Source organism: Ochotona princeps, chromosome 8, assembly GCF_030435755.1.
Source record: "Ochotona princeps isolate mOchPri1 chromosome 8, mOchPri1.hap1, whole genome shotgun sequence".
Classification (NCBI taxonomy): domain Eukaryota; kingdom Metazoa; phylum Chordata; class Mammalia; order Lagomorpha; family Ochotonidae; genus Ochotona; species Ochotona princeps.
Window position 1 is genome coordinate 31,853,657 of NC_080839.1, and position 27,605 is coordinate 31,881,261.

Here is a 27,605-nt window from a genome sequence, read left to right on the forward strand (position 1 = left end):
GAATTATTTCTGGGCTGTGTCACCACCATCCATAATTAATACATACTGTGACTGAAAAGATTGGAAAGGACATTTCCTAGATGCTAAAAATACTGCCAGAAGCCAAAATCAGCAGCTAACAGGTCAGGGAGCAGTGGGTTTTTTAAAGATCAAACCTGCTATCTCAGGGGAGATGAAAATTGGAAAGAAAAAAAAGAAAGGAAAAGGCAGCCAATGACCTTGGCATCCTATGTGTGATGCAGTAGTAGCCTGCCTCTACAGAACTCAATAAAAAGCCACCATCCCAGAGAGCTGTGACTGTTGAGGCACCTCTGGACGTATATCTTCCATCACTGTCCACAGTGAGGGGACTGAGCCCAGGGTGGACCATGGCTTCACTGAAATGCTGCCAGGAAGTCACCTTCTACCCTCAGTGAACAAGACATAAAACTGTCATTTGAAAGACGTGCAGATGCTTCGTCCAAGGACATACTGATGTAACTACACACACCTCACAAAGAGACACAAAACGCAGCATTAATGAACTCAAAAAGGCATTGACCTTTCTGGATTATTTTTGAATGATAGTTAAGAACAGTTAAAATTTTCATAGCTACATTACATACATTTTCTTATCACGCTTAGACATACTGCATCTTCATTATACCTTTTGTTTCCGTTCATGCCACCTGTGGGTATACTCCATCGTCACCTGTCATCCTCTGCGTAACCAGCACTGTCAGCATTCACTGAAAGCCAGCTTGTGTCAAGGTCACAAAGGAAATGTGGTACAGTTACTGTAAGCTTTAACAGAGCTTATGACTTAAACAGGGTAAGGGAAAACAAAGAATAACCAATGCAGGGGCATGATAATAAAGGCCAGATCCTACTAAGGGGCAAGGAAAAATGATGCTGTTGGGAATTAATAGTACATGATTACTAGTTCCTTCTCCCAAATGCATAATGATAGATCTTGTCTAGTTTGAAGACAGGTAACATTTAAACCTCAGAACACACCATTAATTGTGGTTGAAAAGCATGATTTGTTTACAGTGATTTCCTGGAAATGAGTTAGCCCTTTGGGCAAGTTTATTGTCTTTACCTAACAGGAGAGCGTAGTGCCTTGCAAAGGGTTCACACCCTAGGCTCATCCTTACTCCCGATTAAGGATTGGGGAACCTTTGATTTGTTAAGCCAGACTCTACCTTTCCTTCTTTCTCCAGAAAACGAGGAGTAGGCCACAGTGTCCAGTCAGGGGAAGGGAGCCTATGGAGAGGACTCTCATTCAAAGGGTAGGTATGGGTTAGCACTTGAGCTAGGAGTATCAGATGTAAATAACAAAATCATGAGAGGCTCCATTACATTTTAATTTCAGATAGTTCTATGTATTAGAAGCATAAATACATGAAATAGGTATTAATATTCCATGTGACGTACTATACTAAGGAATAACACAGCTTGTCTAAGTTTCCAATTTGACAAGGCTTCCTTTATTTTACATTCCCGTGGGGTCTGCCCCAGGCCTGCCTTGGAAGATGACAGTGGAGACCAGGGGCTGCACCCCTGGACCTGAGAGAATCAGAAAAACCTGGGCTTGCATTTCTCTTAGCAAAGAGACCCTGGTTATCAGAGGCAGAATGAGTGTTGTCCCCCTTGTCTCTTGGAGCCCCATAACTGGGTTTGTGGGGGCTTCGTTGCTTGACTCAGAGGAACAAAGAGGAAAGCTTGTTGGCTGCACTTCTTCTGTCTTGATGGGAGACAACAAATTAGTTTTATCTCAAATTTAGTTACATATAAATTTGGACATTTTGGCATCCTGTGAGTGATGCAGCATTTTTTCCTGGAAATCAGTCAAAATGCCCTAGTTATGGTTATCCTTGGTAATCTTACACAAAAATTTCATAATAGAATGCATTAGAATAGGTGATAGCTTAATGTGATCCTAGTTCTGCATTTCTTTTTTCAAAGTATACTGATGTGGAGAAAAAGACTAGCAGAATATGTATCAAATATAGGCTTGCGCCTTTGGAAGATTATCATTGTTTATCCATATCTTCTAAGTGTTTTTAACAATCATGTCTTTATCTGAAATAGGAAAACTCAGATACAAAACTGTTCAAGTTTTTGTTTGAGGGGGAGAGAGAACACTCTGCTACCCAGTGGTCATCTTTCCAAATACCTGCCATGGCTGTTGCTGGCCTTGAAGCTGGGAGCCCTAGCCAGATCTCCCACACAGATTGACCCATGAGCTAGCACCACTGACCCCAGGGTCTGCATTGGCACGAAGTAGCCAGCAGCAAGCAGTCAGAACTGGAACTCAAACCTAGGCATGCCACTATGGAGCCCCGAGTGTCTTAACCACTATTTGACCCACAAGACCAGATGCCTTTCCTAGTCAAGACTTTTTTATTTTCAAAATCTGCTTTTTAATGGGATATTTAAAACTAAACTTAGTTTGGTAATTATATTATCTGAGTGCTTAAGTCAAACTCAGTTTCTTAGACGTGGAAATAAACGTAGCGTTACAAGGCAAATGGCTCTTTCTGTGAATGTCAAGACATTTGTCTCTCACAGAATAGGCAAGGTTTTGTGACTCAGCTGAGGGGCCCCCGTCTGGCTTGGAGTCTTCACTCGGACAGGTCTCACCTGTCACGCCTTCCTAATTGTACATGTCATTCAGGGAGGTCCCTTTATTCTGTGATATTCCCTAGTGTCTCTGATCCTGAAGAATATTCTTAAGGTCGGTTTCTTATTCCTCTTGACAGTATATGAAATGTTTCGTGTTTTCAGCAAAGCAGTGAGTCATTTGACGTTTGTGTTGTTTCCATACAGCTGATGGAAAATGTCTGGTGTCGGTTGGTTTAGACGATTTTCACAGTATTGTGTTTTGGGACTGGAAAAAGGGAGAAAAGATAGCCACCACAAGGTAAGAAGCTGCCGAGGTCTAACGGCATCTACTGATACCATGCTTCGGGCAAGGTCGATAGTTTGCATTTCCTGGGAAGGTGCCATCCTCAGACTCCCAGGAAATTCGCACAGAAAACTGACTGCCTACATGAGAACATACCACAGTATTACCTGGTGCCAGACCGAATGTGGAGCTGTTCATGTGATTTGTTGGGAACTGGAAGATCCTAAAAAGCCTTCCAGAGGGTCAGCCATTACTCGGCTTACTGCTGTATGTACGCTGCCTGTATGGACGCCCTCTGCTGACTACAGGAAAGCAGCTTTTCGCAGGCTAGTGCCTTGCCCCTGGTTTTCCCTCTTGTAACATCTGCAAAGGCTTGTCAATGTCAGTGGAGTCAGAGGCACCATTTGTCATGAGGCTGTGGCGTCTCTGGGAAGGAGGCCCCATCCTGTGCATCTGCCACTCTCAGTCCAAGAGGCAAATTGTTTCCCTGATCCGCCTGTCTTATAAATAGACTCTGTGAGACCGACTGCTGTTTGCAGACCACCTGTCCTCTCATACCACAGCCTCCCTGCCTGCTGAGTCAGTGTTCAGCTGAACACTGCCTTCCACTCCCCTTCCACTGAGCTTAGCCCTGTGCCCCATTCTGGTCAGAGGCCAAGGCAGCTGGCAACCAAGGCCTGGCTATGCCGTTTGGTGCCCAGGCATGTGGGCAGTATGCCTCCCCGAGAGTGCTTCCCCACACAGCTTAACCACCTCTCTGTCTTGAGTTTTTCCCAGCTAATGACCTTCAACCCTGAAACTCTTTTTAGATTAATGTGTTCCTCCACAATGTTAAGTAAGAAAAGGTTGTTGGCAACTGGATTTAATGAGTGGAGACCCTTAAATGGCTATTCACTCAGAGGAATGGCAGAGGAGCCTTGAGGACTCCAGCTGGCCATCTCGGGAGAAAATGAGAAGTGTTTCTGATGGCTGTGGATATGGAATTCCTGGCAGAAAGTGGCACCTCGTCAATCTGCCAGCCCGAGTGGTTTCTCTTTTAGTCTTTCTAGGAGCCTTCACTATTCTCTCACGTCCCTCTAGGACTCAACCTCTGCTGTTGATCAGAATGTCCTCCTGGACTAAAACACTGATGCCTGCTTTAGTATCTGTGACACACACCATCTGTATGTAAAGATAAGTGTAGGGAAAGCACAGGTCTGCAGTTGCCAAGCTGTGGAAGCGGCGTTGCCCTGTGAGCGATCTGCTGCAGCTGTGGGTCACACGCCAGTTGTATGTCAGAAATCAAAAGAGCTCTGCCCACTACAGCCATTCGGAGAGTGAACCAATGAGTAGAATATCTTCTTCAGGTTTTGTTCTTTCTCTGTGGCTCTGCATTTCAAATAAAATTTAAAAACAATATTTTGAGAAAAGTGACAAAAAAGTGGCACTTTATTGAATGGTGCTTGGCTGGGGTGCAGCAATCAGCCAAGCTCTTGGGAGGGCCCGTTCACGCTCAGAGAACAGCTAACACAGAGCCACCTTTCCTTTTGCATGGTTGCGTCTCAGCCACGGCCCATGTGCCTTCCAAAGCCGCAGCATGGAGCCTGCCTCCGAGCTTTGGCAGTGCTGAGGCTATGCCCAACACTGGGGCCAGGAACTTCTCCCTGGGGGCAGGACAAAGCTCTGGCAGTGCTGCTGACACCCAGTGCCTCATTGTGTTAGGGCACGACAGAGAGCTCTCTTGGAAAAAATTTTAATTAGTTTGAAATATAGAGAGATGGGAGAAGAGCTTTTACATCTGCGGGCCACCTCCCTGAATTCCGTAACAGCTGGGGCTGAGCCAGGCTAAAAGTAGACCACCAGAACTGAATCCTAATCGCTCATGTGAGTGGCAGGGATCCAAGGCGTTGTTCCACCACCTGCTGCCTTGCAAGGTCTGCATTAGCAGGAAGATGGGATTGGGAGGGAAGCCAAAACTCCACCCATGTACTCCGACAGGTGACAGGCTTCCCAAGCAGCATCTTTTTTTTTTGTTTGTTTAATATTTATTTATTTAAAAAGCCGAGTTGAGGAAAGAGAAAGAGGGACAGACACTCTCACCCATTGAATCCTTCCTCAAAGGGCTGCAATGGCCAAGGGTGAGCCAGGCAAAGTCATGAACTAAAAGCTTCTTCCAGGTCTCCCACATGGATGCAAGCATCGAAGCATCCTCTGTTGCTTTCCCAAGTACACAGCAGGGAACTAGATCAGAAAATTTGAAGTAGATCAGTCAGGACTTAAACCAGCACCCATATAGGATGCCAGCATTGCAGGCAGCAGCTTTACCCACTATGCCAAAATGCTGTCTGTCCTGAGCAGCATCTCATATTGGCGCAGCAAATGCCTGCCCTTCTCATGCAGTCTTAGAAATCATTCTTCATTGTGAAAGTGTCTACATGAACCCATTCTTTCTTGCTTAGAAAAATATGAGAAATTTAGAACGTTCAGTAGGGTTCTGATTGCAAGATCTTTGGTGCATATAAAGTATTTGAATGAAGTCTTTGCATATTTGTTAATTTTAACTTGGGTGAGTGATTTCAGTCACCTCCATTACAGACTTTTAATTATCTTCCCTCATGAAAGTTGTCCAAATGTTAATGGCATAGACCCATTTAAAAACACAGAGAAGTCTTTTGTAGTCAGTTGCCAAATGGCTTCATGTCCATGTCGGAGCAGAGGAATGAGACAGGCACCCTTCTGCTCCTTGGTTTGGATTTGTGTTGCCCTGGCAACATGACAGGGCAGGCAGGGACTAATTGTTATTGGCCTACTTCATCTCAGAGGCTTAAACAGCAGACTTCTTCAGCAAAAAGTAAAATGAGGGTATTGGACAAGAAGACACTCAATGTTATTCCGAAATGGCTTTGCTATTGGAGAGTTTGGTGACAAAATCTAGGCCCAGGTCTAGCAGGTACATGGAGTGAATATTCCCATTCTGGCCTGATTGCTTGGCCTCCTGCAGGTGCCTCCCCTCACCTGTGTTTGGTGAATGCAGTACAGCCTCCTGCATACCCTAGCAGCACCTCTTCTCCCTCACTTTTTAAAACTTGCATTTATTTTTTCTATTTTCAAATGTAACACATAACCCTTATGAAAAAGTCAGCACAGAGAATCACCAAGCAGAAATTAATATCCTCTGTAATTCTACTTCCTGAACAGCTGTGGTCAACGTTTAACATGTGTTTTTGGTATATTGCTTGTACTTTGTTTTTACTCGCATGGTGTATTGTGCATACTGTAAGGGTGATGTTGCTGTTCTGTAACTACCATTTTTTTCTCATGCTTCAGTGTAACTTGCTGTCTTTTAGTGAATTCTGTGTTATTGTTCTGTTTTGTAAGCAATTTTAAATCTATTTGTTTAGAGATGTGGTAGAAATTGCACATTCTGCAGTGTACCATTTGTTCAGATCCCATCCCAAGACCTTCACAGGCACCACTGGGTCACTAAGCAAATGAAGAGGCCCTTGGTGGAGGTTGTGGACCCACGGCTGCTGGGTGTAACTGCCCTTGGCTTCTAGAAGAGGCTGTCTCCTTCACTGTTTGTCCTTGCTTGATGGTAGAGTTTATGGGGCCCCATGTGATCAATTGTGACTTCCGTCCAAGGACCTGCTGCGGGCTAGGGCTGCAGTTACCAAGTCTTCTGCATTCTTGTTCTCTGTGGGCAGGACCTGGAGGTCTCTGCATTTTGTGTCTCTTACACACACACACACACACACACACACCCCAACCGTTGTACACAACTTGCACATAAAATTAGGAAGCGTCCAAAAGAAAGATAACAGAAATGCAAACAGTGTTCTTTATTTAAATATTGACATGAGTTAATCATGTTGTCATTAGCCACCTCAGAATTTATGCATGCCACGAACAACCTTGTTTTTTTGTTTTTTTTTCCCCTTTGGTATTGTTTTATTTACTTATAAATTAACTTAATTTTTTGAAATGCAATGCTACAGAGAAATAGAATGTTCAATTCACCAATTCACTCCCCAATTGTGACAGCTAAGACCAGGTCACTCAAGGGCTCAGGTACGTTTGTTAGCTTCTGCTTACAGGACAATTAGTAGGAAGTTCAACTGGAAATGGAGCAACTGGGCTCAAGCCATTGCTCATTTGAGATAAGAGCATTGCGGATGGTTTATCCCATGCCAGCTTAACCCACTGAATCAGTTTCACACCACCGCTGTAATGAAGCTTGAATGTATGACTACCTACAACATGGTTTTAATAAGATAAACAAGATATGTCACAGATATTGTAACTTATTTTCATGGCCACACAACCGGGTAAATTTTATTCATTTGCAAGATAAGAACTGACTTAATTTCTGTTAACTTCCCATGATACGTTGTTGTGAGTTCAACCCCAGTGAAAGGTTTCATTCCACACTTTTGGAAAATAGAGAACACAGGAAGTATGTTTAATTTTTAACAAGTACTTTTTGATGGTCACTTCTCATTGCTGGCTCATAATGAGACAATCATGCTTATGATCAGTGAAGGAGGTAAAGGGGGTTACATCAATAATGAAAAGGAGACAAATTTGTCAGGATACCATCCTCGAACAACCTTGTTTTTATGATACTCAAAAACTATCAGAACTAAGTGACCTTAAAGTTTTTTCTAAATATTTGCTGTCATATAGACACAAGCAGACAAAATAATTTTCTGTCTAGCAGATACAATTGGTTAGGTCAGTTTTTAATTTGCATTTTAATTTTGTCTGTCTTCTTTTCTCTAAAGTTTAGAATCTACAAATACACAGAGTAGGGGATTCCCATAACAACATTGTTAGCTATTTCATGTGTTTTACATCTAGCATTTTTTTGGAAATAACATTTATTTTTTTTTAAAGATTTATTCATTTTATTACAGCCAGATATACACAGAGGAGGAGAGACAGAGAGGAAGATCTTCCGTCCGATGATTCACTCCCCAAGTGAGCTGCAACGGGCCTATGCACGCCGATCCGATGCCGGGAGCCAGGAACCTCTTCCGGGTCTCCCACGCGGGTGCAGGGTCCCAATGCATTGGGCCGTCCTCGACTACTTTCCCAGGCCACAAGCAGGGAGCTGAATGGGAAGTGGAGCTGCTGGGATTAGAACCGGCGCCCATATGGGATCCCGGGGCTTTCAAGGCGAGGACTTTAGTTGCTAGGCCACGCTGCCGGGCCCGATAACATTTATTTTTATTTGAAAGGCAGATTTACAGAGAGGACAGAGATCTGTGTGCGGTTCAATCCCCAAATGGCTGCAATGGCCAGAGCTGAATTGCTGCCAACTCCAGATCTTCCAAGTACGTGCAGGAGCCCAAGGACTTGTGTCATCTTTTGTTGCTCTCCCAGGCACATTAGCAGGGAGCTAGATAGACGTGGAACAGCTAGAACTCAAATCAGTGCCCAGTGCCAGCACCACAGACAGAAGCTTAACATACTACACCACAGTGTTGGACCCCAGAAATTTTTAGTACATGTTCTAGTAATTGTATTCACAAGCAAACACACAAACATATGTGTCTCCTGTTTGCATTATGTAATTTTTATCTTTTGTTGAAATCTTTTGTTTTAAAGATCTATTTGTTTATTTTGAAAGTCTTAGTTACAGAGAGAGGGGAAAACAGAGAGATCATCTGTCTATCGGTTCCCTGCCCAGATGGCTACACTGGCTAGTGCTGGGCCAGGTTGAGCCAGGAGCCAGAGGCTTTATCTGGATCTCCCACATGGGTGAAAGGGCCCTGAAGTTAGGAAATATTGCACTGTTATTCCCTGGCATGTCAGCAGGGAGCTGGATGGGAAGAGAAGCACCTAGGATACAAACTGGCACCCATGTGGGATGCCAACAGCTCAGGAGGCAGCATCACCCCCCCCCCCCAGGTGACAATGACAGCCACTCTAAACCTCCACATGTCCTTCCTGATTGTTCTGGATGTACCCAGTTACGTATGTGCTCCAGAGTCTGCGTTTGCCTTTGCCTTTCAGAGACAAAATTTCAAAGGCAATTCCTTCTCTTTGGTCATTCAAGTGCCTAGATCCCTGATACTGTATTGGGTCGGTAGGGTTTTTTTTTTTTTTTTTTAACCTTTCTTTTAACTTTATTATGGAAACTTCTGTAGTTACACTAACATGAGGGGAGATAGCATGAGGACCCCTTGTGCTCATCATTCAGCTGCAACAAGTATTAACATCCTATACATTGTAGAAATTTCCCCTCTTGTGTTCTCCTTTTGAGGGGCAAGAATATGTTAAATAAAATTCAATATATTATGTCATTTGATCTGTGCAGGGGTACTTGAAAAAGCTTCTGCAGATTATAATTAAAAGGTCAGTTTATTTTGAATGCAAAACAAAAATTTTAAACCCCTACATTTCAGGTGCCCACACCAAGCATACAGAGGGGCCATGCGGGCATAGTGGGTAAAGCTACCACCTGTGATAGCAGCATCTCATTGGGTACTGTTTCATGCCTTGGCTGCACTTCAGATCCGGCTGCTTGTCCATGACCTGGAAAAGCAGGTGAAGAGGGCTCAAATGCTTGGACCCCAGCACTCATGTAGGAGATCTGCATAAGGCTCCTGGCCTCAGCCAGGCCCAGTTCGTTCATATCAGCATCTTTTGAGAGAGAAGGAGAACAGAGCTCTCATGCATTTGTTGATTCTCTGAATGCCTGCAACAGCTGTGCTTGAGGCCGACCAAGGCCAGGAGCTGACAGCTGCGTTCAAGTCTTCCCTGTGAGTGGCAGGAACTCAGTGACTTGAGACATTGCCTTCCACAGTCTGCAGGGACAGGAAGCTCAACCCAAGCACTGGTGTTCTGATATGAAAGCTGAGCATCTTACCCAGCTGCTTAACTGCTGGACTAGCTGCTCACCTCAAGCCTCTTGTTTCACCCTGTTCCCTGTTTGTCTTCTCATGCCATTATTGCCTTAAGAATGTGGTACTTGACTAACAACACGTTTTACATTCTGAACCTGATACTTCATGAAATTCCCCTAGGCATTTCCCCTTCCCCCTGCAGTTCCTGCAAATAATAGTTAGATCCACAGGCACAATCACAGTCATATCCAACTTAAAAAGCAAAGGTTCGTTCATTGGAAAGCCAGAGCTAGATCTTTGGTCTGCTGGTTCACTTGTCAGATGGCTGTAACAACTAGGGCTGAGCCGGGCAAAAGCCAGGAATGTCATGAGAGTCTTCCCTGTGAGTAGCAAGGGCTCGGGCACGTGGGCCATCAGCAAGGAGCTGGATGGGAAGAGAAAGAGCCAGTACACGAAGTAATCCCTTAAGGAGTGCTGGAGTTGCAGGCTGTGGCTTAACCATGCTACATCATGATGCTGGCCCAGTCATATTCAACTTTAAAAATTGCTTTATTGATTACTCATAAAAATGATCCATTTTACATATGCAGTTAAATTGTTTTTGGCATATGTACAGAATGGTGTGATCCATCACCACTGTCTAGTTGTAGACTATTTTCATTCCCATATATATTAACACTAATCTGCCTTTTGAGTCTGAATTTTGCTTAATTCAGTCTTGCAATGTAAATGTCACTCTATGATATAAGGTCCTTTCAGCTTAGCTTCTTTTTGATTTAACCACTGTTGCCAGTTCATTCACGTCACAGCCTGTGTGAGTATGTCATTGTTTTTTACTGCTCACTAACCCTGTCATATGAGATAGATCACGTTTTACTTGTTCATCAGTTGATAAATATTTGAATTCTTTCTACTTTCTAGTTATTATAAGTAATGGTAATAACCATGTTAGGTGAATATGTTTCATTTCTCTAATGTATATACCTAGAATTAAATACTGGATCATAAAATAGTTGTGTAACATTTTGAAGAAGGGACACAATGGTTTTTAAAGGGGCTGCATTATTTTCTATTCCCTCCAGTGCCTCTGCATTCCCACCAGTGTTTATCACTATTTGTTACCGTCACCGTAGCTGTCTGCTGGGTGTGAAGTGATATCTCTTAGTTTTGAGTTGGGTTTCCCTGATGACTAATGATTCTGAGCATCTCTGTGTGTGATTAATGGCCATTTGTATAGTTTCTTTGTAATAATATTTTAGTGCCCTTTTAAACAGAATATTTTATTTATTTTTTAAGATTTATTTTTATTGGAAAGGCATATATAGAGAGAAAGAGACAGAGAAATGTCTTCTTTCTGCTTGTTCACTCCCCCAAGTGACCACAATGGCCAGAGCTAAGCCGATCCCAAAGCCAAGAGCCAGTAACTTCTTCCGGGTCTCCCACGTGGGTACAGGGTCCCAAGGCTTTGGGCCATCCTTGACTGCTTTCCCAGGCCACAAGCAGGGAGCTGGATGGGAAGTGGAACATCTAGGACACAAACTGGTGCCCATGTGGGATCCCAGTGGTTGCAAGGCAAGGATTTAGCCACTAGGCTATCGCACTGCAAACCTAAACAGAATATTAAACAGATTTTTTGCCTTTTTGTTTTTGAGTTATTGGAGTTTCATAAATTCTGGGTACAAGTCCATAATTAGGTAAGGCTTATAAATATTTTCCCCATTTGTTTTGTTTCAATAGTCACGGACCAGCATTATGGCATGGTGAGTTAAGCTGTGTGCAGTGCAGGCATCCAACATAAGTGCCACTCTAAGTCCTAGCTGCTCTACTTCTGATCAAGCTCTCGATTAATGTACCTGGGAGAACAAAAGAAAATGGCCTAAGTGTTTGGGTCCAGTCCCATGTGGGAGCTCGGATGGAGTTCCTGGCTCAGCCTGGGCCACTGTGGCCGTCTGGGGAGTGAACCAGTGACTAGTCTGCTTCCAGTTCTAAACCTTATGTTAGCATCGGAATTTCTGTCCACAAGGGTGAACAGTTCCCCAGCACTGTGGTGCACCTGTGCACAGAATGTCCAGTTGTCCTAACAGTTGTAATCAGCTTGTCTGAAGGTATAAATCTGAATCTTCCCTTGTATAACTTTCCTTTAGCCAATTACCTAATTATTGCAGTACACAATGGCACTTGTGTAAATGAGAATTCTTCCCTATGAACCATTTAGTTTCTTTAAAATAAAATTCATGAGTCTAGCTTGATAACCTAGTGGCTAAATCCTTTCCTTGTATACCCAGGATCCCATATAAGTGCCAGTTCTAGACCTGGCTGCTCCATTTCCCATCCAGCTCCCTGCTTGTGGTCTGGGAAAGCAGTCAAGGATGGCCCAAAGTCTTGGGACCCTGCACCTGCACCCAGAAGAAGCTCCTGGCTCATAGCTTCTAATCACCTCAGCTCTGGCCATTGCAGCCACTTGGGGAGTGAACCAGCAGACAGAAGATCTTTCTCTGTGCCTTTCCTTCTCTCTGTAAATCTGCCTTTCCAAAAAAAAAATCTTTAAAAATAATAATAAAATGAAATACAATTCACACAAACAGTAGTTCTTTACTTGTTAGGAACTGTCTATAACCTAGAGATAGATCCCCAGTTTACCATGCATCTCTTGAGTTTGCTGTATTGTCCTTTTCCTCATGAAAAACGTTTTTATTTTTATGTAGTCAAATGTATCCATCTTAGCTTTACTCCTTGAGGATTTTGAATTAGAGTTTGGAAAGTATTGCCCAGTCTAATGTCAAAGCTAACTAACCTATAATTTCTTTAGACTTCCATGACTTTGTATTTTTAATATAGATCTCTAATCTGTTTAGGATTTGTCCAAGTATCTGTTACAAGGAATAGTCCAACTTTATGCCCTTTTCATATGGCTATCAAGATGTTCAAACCCCATTCTTTCCCACTACTTTTGAGTCGATATTTATCTTTTAGAGCAGTTGCAACTTCATGGTAAAACTGATGAGAATGTAGAGTTCTCATAAAGCAACCTCATGCACATGTAGGCAGCTTCCCACCCTGTCACTATCCGGCACTGGAGTAAATCTTCCTTACAATGGAAGAACCTACCTGGATACAGCATTGTCACCCAGGCCAACAGTTCGTATTAGGATTCATTCTTGGTATGTTTTGTTCTGTAGGTTTGGCCAAATGCATGTGGATGTGAACCCATCATTGGCAGTGTCAAATAGAGTGCTTTCATGGTCTTAATAAGTTCTTTGAATTCTGGTTCTTCATCCTTTCCATCTCTTTCCCCCTTCATCCTGATGACTTAATTTTTTTCTGCCATTTCCAGAGTGTTATGTGGTTGTAATCATACAGTATGAAGTCTTCAGATTGGCTTCTTTTTCTTACATTTAAGATCCATTCATGTCATTTCATGGCTTCTTGACGCATTTCTTTTTAGCACTGAATAATGTTTAACAATGCTAGTTTGTTCGATCATCGGGGGAAGGACGTTTGGGTTGATTCTATGTTTTTGTGAATATTGCTAAAACTGTAATAATCATTGATGAGCAGCTTTTTGTTAGGAAATAAGTTTTCAGGTAATTTGTGAATACAAAGGAACTCAGTTGCTGGGTAATTTGGTAAGAGTGTGATTAATTTTCTAAACACCTGCCAAACTGGCTTTCAAAGTAGCTAAACCATGTTTGCATTTCCATAGCAATTAATGGTAATGGTAACTTATATCACTGCACAGCCTAGCCAGCATTTCAAGTAAAACAGTGTTTGTTATATTTTTATTTTATTTGAAAGGCAGAGAGATTGATTGATTTGAACTTCCATGTACAGGTTTACTCCTCTACCCACAAATAGCAAGGACTGGGCCAGGCTGAAGCCCAGCACCCAGAGCTCAGTCCCGGTCTCCATTGGGGTAGCAGAGACCACCTATGTGAACCATCATCTATTGCCTCCCAGAGCAGCTAGAATTGGAAGAGGAGCCAAGATTCAATCCCCAGCACTCGGATATGGGCGGCGGGCACCTCTGTATTTCCTAATATCATACTGGGAAATGGGTGCAGTAGTTGTCTTGTTCCTGACTCTGCTTGGCATACGTTTAAGGAAACATCTAACTTTGAATACATACATGCCAGGCATGAGCTACTGTTCCAGCAGTTCTGTCGGTCCAGAAAGGACAGTGGCCCTCTGCCGGTTTGGAGAGCCAGCCCCGGGGAATTTTCTTGAATGTACTGGACATGTCCTGAAGCATCCTGTCTTTCCTACTCATTCACTTCCAAATGGGGAAGATGTTTAAATCACACAATAGTGTTAGGTTTTTGTCGAATACGTTTCAGCACCCATGAAGACAGTATGCTTGTCCTCCCTCCATCTGTTGATACGATCAGTTGTATTATTTAAGGTTGAAGTATGTTTGTATTTGGTTGAAATATTTTCAGTGTGCTTTTGAGCTCTATTAATAGCTCAGATTTTTAAAATTTATATTCTTAAGAGTGATCGGTTGTGTTTTTTGTTAATAATTTTTCTTCTGTATAGTGAAAACCGTGTTGTGAAATATCGAAGAAGACAAGAGACAGTCCACTGACACTGAAAACCTCTAGATTTCTAATAGGATGATCCTGTTCTGTGCTGACAGAATTCGCCAGCACTGTGGAACCAGGTCCTCAGCCCACATCTGCAGTCAGTTCTCTAACATCCGTGCTTGTACTCTGGTCCTGTGGCTTAAAGCCCACATTTCTGAAAGCACAGCATCCCTTCATGCCTCGATTCAGGAGCTGGTGTCCGTCTCTTGTCACAGCTGTGGACCCCGGCCTTCAATCTTTAGCAAACATATTTCTAGTCAAAAACATACTTAAGTTGAAGTGATGGATTCCACAGAGAGAATGTTGTATTTGAAACTTCTCATTGATACTATTTCAGCATCTTCTGCGTCCTGCTCTCACAAATCTCAGGATTTCTTGTAATCTTACAGGGGTGGCCTTTTATCTTAGAGACATTGTGACACACTTTAAATATCCCATTAATTTGTTGCCAGTGTAAGTAAATGGATATAGGCAACCATGGTTGGGTAGGAAGAAGGGGTTCAGACATACAAAGCAATACTGAAGCTCATGATTATAAGGTAAACCCTGTGTATATTTCAAATCCTTTTCTTATTTAGTAGTCTTATTAGATGTGTTTAATAAAAGACCAAGTGCATGCTTTCAGTAAAACTGAACCATTGCATCTATGCAAACTAGAGTCATGTTTATTGTTTATGTCTTACAGAGGACATAAGGATAAAATATTTGTGGTAAAGTGTAACCCACATCATGTTGACAAACTGGTTACTGTTGGGATGAAGCACATCAAATTCTGGCAACAAGCAGGTACTGTCAGAGGGATTTACCATTTTGGGGGTTGAGAGCTTTAAATGAAAAAAAAAAAGGTATATTGCTTCCCCATGGCCTGTTTCTCTATAATCGAAAATGTGTCTAAAATGCTGTCCAGAATTCACTTTTGACTGTCTAAGCTATAAAACTTATCCCACTCCATATGATGCTATGCATATTCATCAATGCCTAGAGAGCTTCAGCAAATGTTATGCTGAGAAAATAATAATTTTTCCATTTAGTCATCTGTCCTGAAAGTAATAATTATGTTGGACTGCTGGGTAGAAAATGACATAACTTTGCTTCTGTAAAATATAATTTTCAGTATTTTGAGGGTTGCTTTATTAATTGAATTGAGCGCATGAGTTAAACCCTGACTGGCCACACAGTGTGTGGTCAAATAAATATTTGTGGGTAATATGTTCATGATAGTGATTGCTAAGTAGGCACGACAAAACACTGAAGGATATTTTATTCTTACCATTATTACCATTGTTGCAGAATGCTTGATGTTAGCTTTGATACCAAGTCTAATCTTGTAATGCACAAAACATGAATAAATTGTTATAGCGCATCCCACTTTTGAAGAAAGGGTAAAGGAGCCCAGATGTTCTAAGAACCAATCTGGGTGCAATGTCTTGAGTGAAACTGAGTTTCTGAAGCATTAGGTATGGAATGCATAGAAATGTGGATATTCAAGGACCAAATGTAATGGCTTGTCCCAGTATACTACTTGCTATACTACCATTTGTTTTTCTTAACTAAAAATTGCATGAAGAAGTAGAGGCAAAGGCCTGCACTGTTTGGCATAGTGGGTAAAACTGCCACTTGTGGTGCCATCATTCCATGGGGGTGGTGGTTCAAGTCCCAGCTGCTCCACTCCTGACCCAGTTCCCTGCTGGTGTGCTTGGGAAAACAATGGAGATGGCCAAAGTCCTTGAGCCCCTGCAACCCTATGGATTACCCAGAAGTAGCCCCTGACTTTAGACTGGCCCAACTCTGTCCTCTGAGGCTCTTTGGAGAAAATGAACAGATGGAAGCCTTTTTTTCTCTCTGTGTCCCTGTAACTCTGCCTTTAATGCATTAAAAAGCAAACAAAACAAAACAAAAAACCTTGAGGTAGAGGACCCAACATGAGAGCCTAGTTGCTCAATCCTCGCCTTGAAATCACCAGGATCCCATGTGGGTACTGGTTTGTGACCCAGCTGCTCCATTTCCCATCTGGCTTCCTGCTTGTAGCCTGGGAAAGCAATAGAGGATGGACCAAGGCCTTGGGACCATACATTCACTTGGAAACCCAGAAGTAGCTCCTGGCTTCTGATCAGCTTAGCTCTAACTGTTGTGCCCAGTTTGAGAGTGAACCAGCGAACGAAATATCTTTCTTTGTGCCTTTTCTTCTCACTGTAAATCTGCCTTTCCAATAAAAATCAATATTTTAAAAAAAGCTAAAGCTGAACACAGATAATATGCTATATTTTACATTTAACAACCGGCACAGTTTTTATTCTTGTCAGCATTCATGAAGACTTGGTGCATTCCTGTAGACGCTTCTCCCTGCTGCTTCTCAGAGCTCTCCCTGAGCCCTGGTTATATCTGTGTCTTAGACTGCAGGGTTCTCTCTCTCTCTGTCTCCAGCCAGATGCAGCACCTTGAAGGCAAGAACTCATTCTTCATCTGTTTACATCTTCAGACTGAGCACCGTGCCCACCACATCAGGATTTAGTCAACCCTGAACTGATGGATGAGAAACAGTACTTTGGTTTACAGTGTCCTCTGCCATTTTTACCTATGTGTGCACCTAACATTAACACACTATAGTTCTTGTCCAAGATAGTCATTTTATATGTGGCTAGGAGGTGTCAGTTTTGTTGGTTTTTTTCCTTTTGTTTTTTTAAGGAGTTAATGTTCTTGATCTGCTGCAGGAGGAGGCTTTACTTCTAAAAGAGGAATTTTTGGAAGTGCTGGAAAATTGGAAACCATGATGTGTGTTTCTTACGGCCGAGTGGAAGACCTGGTGTTCTCAGGGGCAGCCACTGGCGATATTTTTATTTGGAAAGACATTATGCTGCTGAAGACAGTGAAAGCTCACGACGGGCCGGTTTTTGCTATGTATGCATTGGATAAGGTATGGTGTGTTTTGCAGATGTCTTTTTTCTCATGCAGTTTCTGAAATTACAGGGTGGGTATTAGGAAAGCCCACTAAGAGATTAGCTGTATCTGAAAGTAGTTCCGTGTCACAAACTGGTTCTGTGATAACATTACAGCCTGGGAAGGTAGGGAGCACATTTATTTTCACTTAGAACTTCTCAGGTGAAGTTTCTCTCTGCCCTTTTCACACTGGCACTTCCTGGCTCTCACTGCCAGAAGCTGCCGAAGAGTTGCTGGCATAGGGTCTAGAGTGGTGGTACAGGAGTTGAAGTCACCCTTGCAAGGCCAACACTCCATACCTGAGTGTCACTTCCAAGTCTTAGCTGCTTGGCTTCCAATCCGGCTAACGCGCCTGGGAAAGCAGCGGAAGCTGTTCCAAGTGCTTAGGCCCCTGCCATCCCTAGGGGAGACCTGGATGGATTTCCAGACTCTGGGTGATGACCTGGCCTTAACCCAGCTGTTATGGCCCCTTAGAGGAGGTGCACCTAAAGATCTCTTTCTGTCACTCTCTCTTTCCATTAAGTAGGTCTTCTAAAATATTTTGGGGATAAAAATTAGATATCTACATGGTGGCAGCAGAGTCCTGGGCTTTTCCAGTATTGTTTTGCTTCTCCTTACACAGTGAGCAGAGCCTGGGAGTCTTTAGTGATTAGTGACTGTAGGCATTTTTTTGGTCTTGTGTTTGATCTCAGGTTGGCGGAAGCCATCTAAGGTAGGATGTAGAATGGGGCATGTAACCAGGCATAAGGGCATGGAATGTAGTAAACAACAAAATACTTTCCCATGTGCTCCGTTGAAATGCATGACAAGTTTCTGAGAAAGCAAAATGAATTACTTTGCTAAAGAAAAATGTTAAAGTGTTTTTCAAAAAAAAAAAAAAAATCTCGAAGAATAGTTGGTGTATATGAACACCTGCCAGGAAAGAAAATCAGTAAAGCCAAGAAATCATAAGCTTAGAACAAGAATAAAGATCACTTTTCAGTTAAAGAAATTCTTTATGTTGTGTTTTACTCTTCAAGTTTTTCAAAAATTAATGTAGATTTTAGTTGTGGAAATTATCGCACAAAAACAGTAGTTGCAATTTGTGAGGTACTTAAGTTACTCTTAATAAATAGTGATGTTCTCTCCTTGAAATAAATATTTTAAGTAAACATTTTCACTTATGTCAATTTCCATGTATTTTTGTGGCTGTATATGAGATAGGAAGAACAGAGCTGGAGTTTGTGATACTTTGTCGCTTGGGCACTTACAGTGTGGCTGGGACTGAGTACGGAGGTGCCATCCCTGAGCCTGAGTGCCAGGTGCAGGTGCATGATCTAAGGAAAGCACAGTGGACGCAGAGTGAGAACTGGGGTAGAGCTGCTTCCCAGAAATGTTTTATTTTATCGCCAGACCTTTCCATCTCATATACTTAGAATGCGTGTGAAGCTACCTTCACCTGCAGGAGAATCCTCTAGAGACTGCATGGATAATTGGTCATTTTGAGGTGTGTGTGTAACAATTCACATGTGTGCCCTCACAGGGGTTTGTAACAGGTGGAAAGGATGGAATTGTGGAGCTCTGGGATGACATGTTTGAAAGATGCTTGAAGACTTACGCCATTAAAAGATCAGCATTGTCAACTAGTTCGAAAGGTAACACTCTCAAATGTACAGTAGAAATCTTTTATCCTAGGATGGAGAAGATAGCATTCAAATTCTTAGAAATATCACTGAATCAATTCGCTTTCTTTATTCAACATTGAGCTCTCAGTCCATGTCATAGATGATTCCTTAGTACTTAGGATAAATTCAGTGGTTATAATTTCTAAGAATGTCTTTTGTCATCATAGTAAATACAGGATTCCCCCTACCACTTCCCAGGCTTGCTTTTGGAAGATAACCCTTCAATCCGTGCTATCACTTTGGGACATGGACATATCCTGGTGGGAACAAAAAATGGAGAGATTCTGGAAATTGATAAGAATGGTCCAATGACACTACTTGTTCAGGTACTGGGGGTGGGGTGGTGGGAATGGGGTGTTGTGTAGCACTCACACCTAAGTTATGTAGGCACTGTGCTAGTTTACCCATTGCTGTATGACACACTGCCACACAGGTAGGAGCTGAGAACAACACACATTATCTCCCTGTGTCTATAGGGCAGGGGTCTAAGCCCCACTTACCCAAGCCCTATGCTTCTGGCGTCGCAAGCCTGCAATAATGATCAGAGATGAGTCTTGTCTGAGGCTCAGCTCATCACTAGTGACTCTCAAGTCCGGAGCCTCATCATGGCAATCAGGTCTGGATGAGTTCCTGTGTGTACTTCCCCCTGACTTGTCTGTGAAACTAGGAATACCAGTCAATGCCTCTTTGATTGCATCTCACACTCCAGTGTCAGTTTTGAGTAACACAGTTGTGTGAGTATCCCTTGTCTGTCTTCTCTCCACAAAAACTATGTTTGGCTAAAAATAATATGGAAATAAACAGAATTCTCAAAGAGCACAGAAAGGGTAAAATCTCAGCTTGGGGTAGGAAAGTACCAGGAGGAAGAAGTGATTCAGGGATCCCGTGGTGGTGCATGCACCTTGTTTGTAGATGAGGGGAGCAGGTGGGTTCAGGGGAGAAATGTACTCAAGGAAAACCATGCACTGAGGATGCAGGGCTTCAGGTTGGGAGCTCCACCTCCTCTCCCTGCTGGAGTCAGGACTGCAGGTTGCTGTGTTAGGGGTGAGTGTTGCAAGGCCCTGATGTGCTGTGCCCTGGAAACCGGGCTTCATACACACCACAGCCCAGACATGCTGCCAGGTATTTACACATCCATGTGCACATGCCCACCCAGGAAACCAAGCATAAGAATCTGTGTTTGAATTTGTCTTTAATTCGTCCTTGCCCGGCTTTACCACTGGCTCTGCCCAGCAGCCTGGATGAAGCTGCACAGGGGAGACATCCCTGAGGGTCACAACTTTGTTCTCCAGCAGATCCTGCGTTTGTTGTTGGCGTCCAAAACTTACTACTTTTTCTGTCTGGCTGTATTTCATATTTCTTTTGAAGACAAAGAGGGTTTTTTTATTATTATTACTGTTTTTATGCCCAAATGTTTGATAGTGTAAATTGTTTCATAAATGATAAGTCACTAGATACTTTTTGAAAATTTGTACTATAGTATGACATAATCTAAAGTGAAGTAAGTTCTAATTCACATAATGTCAGAATTCAGGGACTTCTGCTTCAAGTTATGATGCAGAGTTTTTAATCTTTTGTATTTATTATGATTATCATTTTATGATACAGTTCCATAGGCTCCTGGGATTTCCCTTATCCTCTCCCAAATATCCCTCCCCCCACCGAATTCCCCTATCATTACTAAAGTATAGTTCTTCATACACAGTCATATGTCCATCATTGCGGGCATGGACAATGGCAGAGAATCCAGCATCCTATTGTCAAGATATAGTAAACAGTTTCATCGTATGTCTATCTTTCTCTGGAAGTAAAGATGTATTTACTTTGTATCTACATTGTATCCTCACATCTGGATATGTTAGTCTCCATTTCACAGTTACTGTACATCCCCTTAAATGAAAAGCCACAGTACAAAATCAACAATAGGAAGAAAAATAGAAATTTACAATGCCATGAAGTTAAATAATACGCTACTAGATATGACAGTCTCTATTACACAGCTGCTATATATCTCCTTAAATGAAGACAACAAAACAACAGTAAGAAAAAAGAAATTAACAACACCATGAAGTTAAGTAACATGGTACTGAATGACTAACGTGTCACTGAAGAAATGAAAATCGAGAACCTTCTTGAAGAAAATGATTCTACTGTATGATCTATGAGTCATTGAAGAATTTAAAGAGAAGAAGGTGTTTTGAAGAGATGAAACTAACAGACAAAAAAAATCAAAATCCATTAGATATAGTTTCCACTGATTTTTGTTGGTGAAATGTGACTCCTGTAGCCAACAAATAGATGGGTTTTGTATTTTAATCCAGTCTAGTAATCAATGATCTTTGAGTTTAAGCCACTTACATTCAGGGTTAATATAAATAGGTGGTAATTTGGTCCTGTCATTTTAGCAATAGGTTATTTAGACTTCTGTTATTTTACTGTGATGTTCTTCACATTTGCCTTTGGTTTTGTTTGGTGCTATTCCTCTTCTCTGTCAAGAGAATATCTTTAAGTATCCTTTGTAGGGCAAGTTTGAAAGAGGCATATTCTTTTAACTTTTCTTTACTGTGGAAGAATTTTAATTCATTTTCAAAAATAAAGGAAAGCTTTACTGGATATGTTATCCTGGGCCAACAATTTTTTTCTTTTAGAATCTGGAATATGTCACTCCATTCTCTTCTGGCCTGTGGAGTTTCCTGCGAGAGGTCTCCTGTGATTTTAATTAGCATTCCTTTATATGTCAGTTGATTTTTTTCACATGCATATTTAAGGATCTTCTCCTTAAATTATCAATTGAAAATTTTCTATTGAAGAGAGCTTGATGATCATGTGTTGTGGTGAAGATTGCTTTTGATCAAGCCTATTGGGAGTTCTGTGGCCCTCCTGGATCTTGTTTCCCATTACTTTCTCTAGATTAGGGATTTTCCCTTATTTCATTAAATATATCTGTAAAACCAGTTTCTCTCTCTGCACCTTCTGGGACTCCCCGAACTCCTATATTTAGACCTCTTAATCGTGTCTTTCAGTTCTTGAATGCTTTTTTTGGCCTGATCCAGCTCTGCTTCCAGCTTTTTGTTTGCTTCCCCCTGGTGACAGGAAATATCTTCCAATTCTGAGATTCTTTCTTCTGCCTCCTTCAATCTATTTTGGAGAGTCTTGGCTGTACTTTTAATTTGCTCTGCTGTGTTCTTAATTTCTAATATATTAGCCTTGATTTGCTTTATTGCTGCCATGTCTTGTGTAACATATTCCTTAAATTCTTTGAACTCTTGTATGTGCTTCTCATTGTTGATCAGAAGCTTAATAATGAGTTTTCTGAATTCTGTATCCCCCATGTTCTCAATGTCTTCCTCAGTTAACTGTGAGGTTGGCATAGGGTTTTGCTCCTTTGCAGGGGAGCCTTCAGTAATACTCATTTTGCCTGTGCGTCTTTTTTTGCTCTTGGTCATTGTACTTCTAGTTATCAAAGTGTTTTCCTTGGGGCAGGTTTCTAAGCTGTGCCACCCACAGGTCTACAGTTTGATTTTGCTTATTGCAGTTGGTACACGACTCTTTGTTTGCAGTCACTTGTACCACTCCCTCCAGCGAGTTCCACATCTGGGTTCTTATGTTAGATTTCAACATGGTTTCTATGGTCCCAGCTCCTGGCTCACCAGTCTTCACCTCCAGTGATGTTGTGCTGAGGTTGCACAGTTGTCTCTGCAACCTTTCTCCCACTTCTGGTTGGAGTAAGTCCCAGGATTAAGGAGACACCATATGTAGCTAGGTTGTTTTTGTTGGTAATCGTGCCAGAACCTGTTGGCCATTAGGTCTGGGTGCCACACAGACCTATTTTGACCCATACGATACCATAGTTGGTATATTTTCCAGTGGAACCAGTGCAATACACTGAGCTCAGTGAGTTCTTGCCAAGCTCAGTACATGCGCAGCTCACTTTTTTCCCCTGCAGTCCTAAAGCTATTGCCACAGGGTACAAAATGGCGCATGACGTACCACCACTAGGGCTCTTGATCTGCTGGCTGTCAGATCTGAGGGCTACCCAGACCTGTCTTGGGTGGAACCTGTAGAATGTCAAGTTGCTGCAGTTCACTGAGTCAGAAATGAGTTCACTCCCAGGTCAGCATATGCTCAGTCCTTTCCCTTGCCTTTCCTCCTTATGCAAAATGGCGCCCAATTCGGTTCTAGGGGGCTGACTGGGCAGTGAAATCCACCCTGTTCTTGCACTGCCCATCTGAGACCTCTGCTCTGTCTCTGCTCCTGGTCAAATCAAACGGACCAGCAGGACGGGCAGTTCTTTGTCTGGGTTCACCTCCCAAGCTCCCAGTGAACGTTTCTTCCCACTTGGTTGCTGGTGGAGTTCTGACTGCTGGTGCAGTTCAGATCACCGTTAGCTGAATGCTTCTGGGGTATCAGTCAGTACAACAACACACCATTGTTCTTGCTGCTTTCCTGTGTCTGTCAATCTCGAGGTACCCTTCTGCTGTTGTTCTGTCCTCTCTTATTTCCTAGAATGTGCCCTCTCTGGTTCAGACTGATTAAGTGTTACTCTGTCCATTTTAATGTGTCCTTACCCTATTCTGCCATCTTGATTCTCCGTGATGCAGAGTTTTAACTTTAGGTTTCCTACAATTCTGTTTTTTCCCACATTTACATTGCCCTGATATTAAGTGTAGTAAAAAGTAATTTTAAAAGTAACCACAGCAAACATTATCGAGTACCTGCTGTGTGTCAGGCAATGCTGCACACATTTTCCTTCTATCACAGAACAGACATCCTCCATTGAGATAGCTTCATCAGAGGGTGTGTCACCCACAACCACAGGCTAAGAGCTGGAGAGCTGGGAATCATTATAGGCTTGACAGATACCAGAGCCCCTTAGGTTTCACCCCATCAGGCGGTCTCCCTTCTCAATGTGTCTCAGTGTGGATCCTGCAGGAATCATGGGCTGGCAGAGCCTCATCTTTTCCTTCACTGTTGCCTGTGGGCTAGAACCCAGCAGCTCAGGTCAGGCAGTGCTCTTGGCTGGGTTCCAGCCAGTGGCTGCCCTAGACTGTGGGATTTGCACAGTAGTTGTGCTGCCTGCTGCCTCAGGCTCACAGTTCATTTTGGGAGAGAGGACAGATCCTCAGGGACAGTTAAGGGACTGTAAAGACGCTATCTGCTGTGTCAAGAGTTCAAAACTTCTCCCAAGTTTTGGTGACATGCCAATCCAGAGGCACTCACAATAGACTGCCTTTTCTTTAAGAGAAGGAAAGCTAGGGTGGAGGAGGCGTGAGAGGGGCACCTGAGGTTGGGGGGTGTGGACCTGCCAACCATGTACATAGTCCTCTTGGGCTGCAACTGTTAGCAAGCAGGTTTTTGGGTGATGAGAAACCAAGTCAGATGCCAAGCCCATTTCCTTGTGCCTCCATGGGTTCCTCAGCCTGCCGTGCACACTGCCCAGTTCAGTTATCCAAAGCTGAAAATTGTCATGTGGAAGGAAGTAGCATTTTGAAATCAATGTGTGTGCAGTCATTTGAAATGCACTGAAATTCCAAGCCTGTCCCCAGCACTGTGTGGAGTGACTCCATTGGAAGAAGGAAGGACCTGGAGGATGAGGGTGTTGACACTTCACTCACTCACCTGCTGACCATGGGGTCTTCTGAAGGGAAGAAAACTAAATAACAGGAATATGTGGTGTCCCACATCTATACATTCAACACCAGTATGCACATCCCCTCCCTCATTGTGTCAGATGCTCAGATGCTGGCTGCATTTGGAACATGACACCTTTTACCCAATAACTGGCTTCAGTAACTCCTTGGCTAAAGTGCAGTCACCCAGTTTGTCTTTGGAAAGCCAGCTGTTCACTATAGCAACCCAATCATAGACACCTTCAGATGACCATGGTGGCCAACCCGTTGCTTTATTGAACAAGAGGTTTTTAACAGTTAACCAATGAAAGCAGAAATTCAGAGACCAGCCTCCTTTGTTGTTGTGTGACACTGATCTCTTCATAATCCTTTGTTGAGTGATAAATTATAGGAATCAGGTTCATTTTCTCCCTGTTTTTGAAATACCATTTCACCTCAATTATTCTAAGACACTCAAGGTGGTTGTAAAATACAGGCATTTGGAATTGACCTGGTGTAAATTTCATACTTTTAGATTTTCTGGTGTTCATTGTTGGCTGGGGGTAGACCAGTTTGTGAACAAATGCTGAATCTGAGCTATATTCATAGTACTCAGAATGAAAACTTATCTCATTTGGCTCTGCCAAATGTTCTGTGTTCAAATAACTAAAATTGCATAAGTAACAAGAGTATTACCATGAGATCCCACTATCAGACAGGTGCCTCTGTCATTCGGACTCTGATGTTATGGAAGGAGGAGTTTGTGTCATTGTGGTCAGAACATTTTAGCAGGAGGCATACGCACTGTTAATAGAAACCACATAAAACCAGGGCACTTTACTCTTCTTCTTGGTGTTTCAAAATGGGAAGATATTTAGTCCCATACAAACCCAGCAAGCAATGAGTCTGTGTTTTGTTTCCCAAATGAGTGAATTAGGCCCAGATTTAGACTCAACTTTTCAAGTGAAAACCAAAATTATTCCATTTAAGTGATTTTGGCTTGGGCAAACTGAAACTGTGTTATTTCATGTTTGAGCTTATTTGGGAGACCCAGGCTGAGTATGTGGCGTGAGGCTGAGGAAGGGCCAGCCAGCAAGCGTGAGCTGAGTTGTTTGTGCCCGCTTCCTCTCCTGCAGGGACACATGGAAGGAGAAGTGTGGGGCTTGGCAGCTCACCCCCTTCTGCCCATCTGTGCAACAGTGAGTGATGATAAAACGCTTCGGATCTGGGAATTATCCTCCCAACACCGCATGTTGGCAGTTCGGAAACTCAAAAAAGGTACCCAGTATCACCTTAAATATTTGTAAAGTGTTTATGAGTAGCAGAATTATTGGATTCGTTTCTCCATTCAGCTCTTGTTTACTGAGGGTCCCTGTTACAGGCTCTGAAACATGCTAGGCCATGGGAATTCTGCAGTCATGATGAAGTGCAAGTGAATTTACTTGTGCTGATGCAATGGTGCCCAGCTCTACTGTTCAGGTTCCTTGCACTGCACAGACAGTTACCACCTGGGGGCAATGTGGCCTTCAGCTTACCGAGAGCTGTGGCAGTGATTAAATCACATCAGCGTGGGGGAAAAAGAGCCATTTTTCTTTATTAGTGTCCAAAACTGGTCACTGAAACACTACATTCAATTTTGTAGAAAAAGTTAAACTTCAAACAAAGCGAGTAAATCCAGATTCAATATTAGTGTGCATTAGAACCCAGGGATGTACTGAAAAAGTAGCATTGAGGGATACTCTCCATACGTTGAGTTAGGCACTAGGGATCCCAAGATGAAAAGCCCCAACTCTGATGTTAGGGAAGAGATCTGAGTCCCTGCAAAGGTGGTTCATTCAGACTGAGTTAATGTGAGGAGAGTGCAAAAATGGACCTGTTTTTAGGGAATGGGTAGAGTTACAGAAAGCACCAGAGAAAACGGCCCTGGGCCTAAAGGGACAGATGAAGGGTGATAATGGGAACCTTGAAGTCTGCTACAAGAAGCAGCCAGCCAGAGACAAGTTGTCACCATCCATCCGAGGGTCCAGACTGGCCTGCAGTGTCCCTGCAGGAGGTTAGGGGGATAGATATGCGCACCTCTCCTCCTCCTCCCTCAATCCCACAGTCACCTGGCCTTGTTCTCCCTTGGCTGAACCTAACCAGACACCAAGGGAGCCCATCGATGCAGTTCACATGGGCAGCTTTAAATACAGAGCAGCTAGCAAAGGGTGAAGGACAAATGTGGAGGGACAGAATTAGGTATCAAGTTCAAACAGGGGTCATGAGATGCAGGTGAACTGCTGCTGGGACAGCTTCTTGGAGGTGACATGAGAGCTAAGACTCAAAGGATCTGTGAAACTTCAGACAAAAAGGGGTGAGCTTTGTGTTGAAAATGTTTGTATGGAGCAGGTGAGACACAAGGAGTGTGTTCCATGGGAATATATAAAGTGAGAAAGGTATCCTGTGAGCGGAAAGAGTGATGGTAACGGTTAATATTCCTGATTTATACACTAGGCTCCTGTTTCGCGCTTAGTCTTTATAGATAGTCAGGGAATAAGGCTATTATAACTGTCACCTATAGATTGGAACATTAAGGCATGAGGAACTTACACGTATTTTCCCAAAGCCACACAGTTAATAAGTAATGAAGTGGAATTCAGTCCCAGGCAGTGCGTTGTGATCCCAGCAAGCACACCTGTGGCCACTGCTCCACCTCTCATGTTAACCCCCTTCACATTGGACCCCTGTGCTATAACCAGTCAGGACGCTCAGTCCTATCGGAGTCCAAAACCCTGGCTCTTAACATCTATAGTGCTGACTCGCTGTGGCCACTAGTTTTTCTTGGGGATGCAATGGACCAGGTTCTCCTTTTGGAGGAGTTAAATATCAGTCAATGAACTTTATTCCCTAAGTTAAAAATTAGTTCAAAAGAGCAGCTATTGACACACTTTAGATAGGAAGGCAGTTCAACCCAGTTAATCCAGTCATCCTGGTATAATGATTAATAGCTCTGCTTTTCTTTGTCAGAAGTTCCCATGTTTGTACGTAACTTTTGCTTAACCTGGTAGGAATCACGCTGCTTGTGAGCAGATCATTTTTCTATTCTTGGAGCATTAACA

General features: G+C 42.8%; 1 protein-coding gene across 2 annotated transcripts in view; it reads left to right on the plus strand.

The window, feature by feature from the left end:
- EML6 (EMAP like 6) overlaps nucleotides 1–27,605 on the plus strand; it is a 261,608-nt gene that overhangs the window by 169,678 nt on the left and 64,325 nt on the right. For both annotated transcript variants that reach the window (XR_009245955.1, XM_058667790.1), the window contains exons 16-21: nucleotides 2,812–2,905; nucleotides 14,983–15,083; nucleotides 17,009–17,211; nucleotides 18,757–18,868; nucleotides 19,097–19,224; nucleotides 25,644–25,785. Coding sequence is in view for 1 of the 2 variants with exons in the window: in XM_058667790.1 (XP_058523773.1) it covers nucleotides 2,812–2,905; nucleotides 14,983–15,083; nucleotides 17,009–17,211; nucleotides 18,757–18,868; nucleotides 19,097–19,224; nucleotides 25,644–25,785 (780 nt within the window). In the remaining variant the exon portion in view is untranslated. The remainder of the gene's footprint in view (nucleotides 1–2,811; nucleotides 2,906–14,982; nucleotides 15,084–17,008; nucleotides 17,212–18,756; nucleotides 18,869–19,096; nucleotides 19,225–25,643; nucleotides 25,786–27,605) is intronic.